Source organism: Sinocyclocheilus rhinocerous, unplaced genomic scaffold, assembly GCF_001515625.1.
Source record: "Sinocyclocheilus rhinocerous isolate Xijiao unplaced genomic scaffold, SAMN03320098_v1.1 scaffold13071, whole genome shotgun sequence".
NCBI classification, from domain to species: Eukaryota; Metazoa; Chordata; class Actinopteri; order Cypriniformes; family Cyprinidae; genus Sinocyclocheilus; species Sinocyclocheilus rhinocerous.
Genome location: NW_015653648.1, coordinates 1 through 5,649, shown reverse-complemented (window position 1 = coordinate 5,649; position 5,649 = coordinate 1). Strand labels below are relative to the sequence as shown.

General features: G+C 41.4%; 1 protein-coding gene across 1 annotated transcript; it reads right to left on the bottom strand.

Annotated features, from left to right (window-relative positions):
- Positions 1-1,186: 1,186 nt before the first annotated feature.
- On the bottom strand, positions 1,187-4,863 carry bxdc2 (brix domain containing 2; the record flags this gene model as incomplete). Its single annotated transcript, XM_016523000.1, has 9 exons — positions 1,187-2,131; positions 3,031-3,159; positions 3,237-3,338; positions 3,632-3,682; positions 3,776-3,849; positions 4,239-4,288; positions 4,397-4,467; positions 4,547-4,590; positions 4,692-4,863. Coding segments are annotated over 9 exons (951 nt in total), but the record flags the coding sequence as incomplete, so codon positions are not given.
- Positions 4,864-5,649: the final 786 nt, after the last annotated feature.

The following is a 5,649-nucleotide window of genomic DNA, read 5'->3' as shown; positions in this document are numbered from 1 at the left end:
GAAATACACCCATTCTTCTGTGCCACCTCTGTAGTACAAATTCATTTATTAACACTAATTTCATGATTGGTAATTTATGTCTTATTCTACATATTGTTTTAAATAGAAATGTTAAAAAGATTATAAACATACATTTTTGTATTCGACAGATGAAAAAGATGCCATTAGAAAGGTAAAAAGAAAATACTGCCGTAACTCACTTCAAGGAGTCAAATGTCAGCTCGTATTAGGAAGGATAATTATTGATTATTGATCAGAAGGTGCTCCTAAATTTTTAAATTAGGAGGACAAGCGCTGAAGAAACAGCTCTTAATCTGTGTGTGTGAGCGGTACGGCTGAGGAAACATTCAAAGGATTTTTTTTCTATACAATTTTGAATACAGAAATATGATTCAAATAACTGAAATTATAGGCTAAAAATTAAACTAAATCCGCCAGCAGGTGGCGGTAAGTCCCTGATTTTATCACTGAATCATTCATTCAATTGATTCGTTCGAACAGCTGAATCATTCAGGAATGAAGCAAGTGACTCTCTTTATGAACTGACGGAACATTAATCCCTGAACCCTGGATATTTTATATAATTTTTTAATGAGTGCGCGAACCCACAACCTCATGCCCAAACGCAGCCCGCATCACTAACTGGCAGCATGCCTTCACTGGCCTTTGAATGTTCGTTAATATTATGATATATTTCCCAGTCTCTTCATTTTCTCCACAACCAGCAGCCGCATCATATATTGATGTAAATCACTAGTTTCTGTTATTGGATGACCTACTCAAAAACGCAAGAAGAGAAACTTAATCAACAGCTACTATTACAGAGAAAGAGAAAAGAGTTCAGAAGAGATGACTCGACAATATCAGACCAACAAGATCTAAAAGCTGCTGCATTTGCTGCCGTGCCGGCTAACTTTTCTTTTTTTCCCCCTAAAGTTTTAGTTTATGGCTCTGTGGCGGCGCTGTCTTTGATTTTGCAGAACTATTATATTCGTAGAGAATGAGATGTAAAGAACTGAACTATCTAAAGTGATCAGGTTTAGTTCAGAGTGGTCCAGACTAACCATACGACAGCAGGACTCACTGAAGCCGTCCTTAACTAAGAAGCTTTGGGGAAACACAGCCCTGCTCGTCACTGATGGTCATGTTACGGTGCATTTCCTACAAAGCAAATCAAAATCAACACGTTTGAACATTAATTAAAAGTTTTATTAACATTGCACTGTTTACAAAACCAGCAGAAACACACAGATGAATGTAAATCATCAGATTCTGAGCTGTTCCTCAAAAAGAGGCAAGTTCTAAAACACTTAACGTGGCTTAATGCATTAAAACAGCGTTTTCTGAATGACTAAACTCAATAAAGACTGCTAATAAATCGTACTATTTACAGACAAGCAGATTAGAGCCATAATATGAACGCAACGCGTTTAATTACACATTAAGCGCTTTCCTCACATAGAAAACCGTTACAAGGAAAACGCTTTACGTGGCTTAATGCGTTAAAACAGTGTTTTTGAAAAGACCAAACTCAAGTTTGTCTGAACATAGTATGAGTTGTAATGTTTACTGAGTTTGGTCTTTTAAAAAACACTGTTTTAACGCATTAAGCCACGTAAAGCGTTTTCCTTGTGACGGTTTTCTATGTGAGGAAAGCGCTTAATGTGTAATTAAAAGCGTTGCGTTCATATTATGGCTCTAATCTGCTTGTCTGTACATTATATGCTTTATTAATAATGTGTTTCTGCTTTATTAATCGTGCACAGTTTTAATGCATTAAGCCACGTTAAGTGTTTTAGAACGTCCCAAAAGAGAAACCCTCCCTGCAGCAGAAGCAGAACCTCAGGTCTGGGATCAGATCTCTACAGCGAGGTTATCTCCGGCCCGTGCGCTTCATCTGCGTCCTCTTCTTCAGCTCTGTGAGGCGCAGCTTCTTCTTGGATCTCTGTGGTTCTGGAGGCTGCAGCTGGACCGCAGGATCTCTGGGCTCGGCTGGAGTGGAGAACACGTCGTCCGTCACGTCTCTGGCCAGCACCTGCTGCTCCTCCGAGCGCTTCTCCTTCAGGATCTGCTTCACCGTCTGCCGCTGCTTCTGCCGGGCCGCTGTGGCCTGCCGGATCACGCGCCGGTGCTGGACACACATCACACACAACACCAGCCTGAGACACGGGTTATTCACCACGCTTGACCGATTCTCCGTTTTTATGATTTTTAACTAGTCAACTTGAAAATGTAACTACAACATGATTCAATAACTTGTTCTTTATTAACCCTCTAGTTAAAGAAAATTCTACTTCCAGAGCAGCACACATGAAGCGGTCGACGTGATGTAAAGCACTTGTTTAATATCTTTGCTGAAAAGATGCATGAACTACAACTACATCTTGTCCAAACTTGTCTTATACATGTTATATGTTCAGAAATAATACGAGGAAAATGCGTTCAAAAATGCTCAAAAGTCAAGGTTATTCAAATGCAAAACAGCTGAAGGTATAACAGCAGTAGACTATTATTAACTATAAATGTTCTGTAAAACAACAGCAGCTTTCAGTCTGTCACCGTGATGCAAACATGAAATATCAGACATGCAGTAGTTACAGGTTTTTTATTCGCTTGCGCTGCTTTTCCATAGTTTGTTCTGTGTAAACATGGACGTGTTTGACTGCTGCGCTCGCGTCTCTTGCATGAAACGGTATTCTAGAAACACTGCGCTCAAGTTAAGAGAAGTTCACTCGTCTTCTTGCATGTGTTTGCTCTTCCTCTGCCGCGTCACATCTTTATCAACACAAAAGCTCATTCTGTGTGAATGGTGTCTAGTGATACGAGCGCGTCACTCGAGCGGTTAATCATTCTGTTCTCTTCACTCTCATCATTGGCATATTGACGGTGTCTAATTCTAACGTTTGGTAATATTTCTATTCAAAATCACGATACTTTGATTTCTAAAAAATGTAATCGTGGCAAAACATTAAATGCGAATAAATGATCAAATGTGAAGAATGTCCCAGGCCTAGTGAGGAAGAGTGTTACCATGTTAGGAGACTGGAAGTGAGGGTTCTCGTACAGCGTGGGTCCGCCGAAGCTGCCCTGGAAGACTTTGATGAGATTCAAGACGAACCGCGGGCCGATCTCCACCAGAGACGCGTCTTCTTCGATGATCTGCGGACGACAATCACAGAATCATTCAGAAACTGCGGCTGACGCAAACAGCCTGGCGCTGGAGCTGCGCTGCTCACCTGATAGTTCCTGAACCAGATCCTGTGCTCAGCGATGGTGAAGCTCAGAACGTGATCCACAAACGGCTGACTCTTCGGGTGATACCGAGGCGTCGAGAAGATCTGCAAGAACCACACTCGAGCCGTCAGAACGTGTTCAGTAATTATGAGCCGTGCGAGGAGATTACACACGCATCAGTGTTCAAAATAAGCGTGTCTGAAAGCAGTCAGAGTTTCTGTTAATCTGTTTCTCAGCACAAGTGCTTTAATAATGAACGAGGAGGATCAAACACAGTGGGCTGAGAATGTATTACTACATATCCTCTCCATACACTTCACACACACAGGCCGTGATGTGCACATAATTCAGTCATTCTGCAGCAAAAACTGAAAGAGGAATTAATGTTGAAATAAACCTGAGTGAAGAGCTCCTTCAGCAGCGCGTAATGCGGCTCCATGTCAAATTTCTATGAAATGACAGACAAACATCATCATCATCATCATCTTCATCTTCATCATCAGTCGCACACGCGTGTGATCCGCAAGCGTGTTCCACTCACCGGGTCGAAGGACAGCAGCGGTCTGGAGCCTTTCAGACAGTTTCCGGTCATTTTCAGCTCAGCCAGAGTGTGAACTACAAACACAAAATCAGTCATCGGTACATCGAAACAAGAGTTCAGTGTGAAATCATTTCAGAACTCAAGACTTTCTCCTCAGTCTCTAAAAACAGCAGAACTGTGACAGCTCATTAACATAATCACCCACATCTACATCAATCATGCAGCAAGCTGAGCCAATCATCGCAGAGCTCATTTACATACAAACATCCTAAAGGCCTAGCTGTTTAATTAAGAGAGAGGAATGAAGAAGAGTTGAATAAATGACAACTGTTGGATTCACACAACATTAGCAGACCAGTCGACTACAGTGAATAAACTGACATTTAGTCATTATTAATATAAAAAGCACACATGACATGATCTAGTCTAAACTTGTCAAATAACTGAAAGAAAGAAATCGCACCGTTCTGTACGAGGAACTTGGCCGACGGTCCGTGAGGGACGTTTGAGATCCTGTAAGAGAAGAGCAGATGAGATCTCAGCACACACCGCTGACTCATGATGAGCATATTATTATTATTATTATTATTATTTCTGACGTCTCACTGACATGTCGCTCACCACATATAAAGATCCTGTTTCTTCTTGGCTTCAAAGAAGATGCATTTATTGCAGTTTTTGATTTCACACACCTGAAACACAGCAGCCGTTAGAATCAGACGTCAAAACACGAATCACTACAGAACTACAGAACGCTTTCTGCTCAAGTACCTCGTTCACCACAAAGAGCTTGTCTTTTCTGTCCATCTTGGTGTCTGGAAGAAAACAAAGCCAGAGTGATATTTGATTGATTGTCTGGTTAGTGCTGGTTTAGCTGGTTAGTGCTGGTTAGTGCGGCCGGTCTGATGTGGTTTACCAGCTTTGCTGTGTGGCATCATGGTCCGCAGATCCATCATCAGGTGCCTCGTCCTGAAGCTGATCCCACGAGAAGAAAACACCAACACTCGCTCCTTATTCGTCCATTTGCCCTGAAGAACATGAATATGAATAAGATTATACACATGACACTGGTTTACACTAATATACACACACACACACTAAAATACACACACGTGAATATTCTGTGTAGTTTAACGCGTGTGCGGATATTCTGTGTAGTTTTACACACGTGTGAATATTCTGTGTAGTTTTACACACGTGTGAATATTCTGTGTAGTTTAACGCGTGTGCGGATATTCTGTGTAGTTTTACACACGTGTGTATATTCTGTGTAGTTTTACACACACGTGTGTATATTCTGTGTAGGACGTCAAAACACGAATCACTACAGAACTACAGAACGCTTTCTGCTCAAGTACCTCGTTCACCACAAAGAGCTTGTCTTTTCTGTCCATCTTGGTGTCTGGAAGAAAACAAAGCCAGAGTGATATTTGATTGATTGTCTGGTTAGTGCTGGTTTAGCTGGTTAGTGCTGGTTAGTGCGGCCGGTCTGATGTGGTTTACCAGCTTTGCTGTGTGGCATCATGGTCCGCAGATCCATCATCAGGTGCCTCGTCCTGAAGCTGATCCCACGAGAAGAAAACACCAACACTCGCTCCTTATTCGTCCATTTGCCCTGAAGAACATGAATATGAATAAGATTATACACATGACACTGGTTTACACTAATATACACTAATATACACACACACACACTAAAATACACACACGTGAATATTCTGTGTAGTTTAACGCGTGTGCAGATATTCTGTGTAGTTTTACACACGTGTGTATATTCTGTGTAGTTTTACACACGTGTGAATATTCTGTGTAGTTTAACGCGTGTGTGCGGATATTCTGTGTAGTTTTACACACACGTGTGTATATTCTGTGTA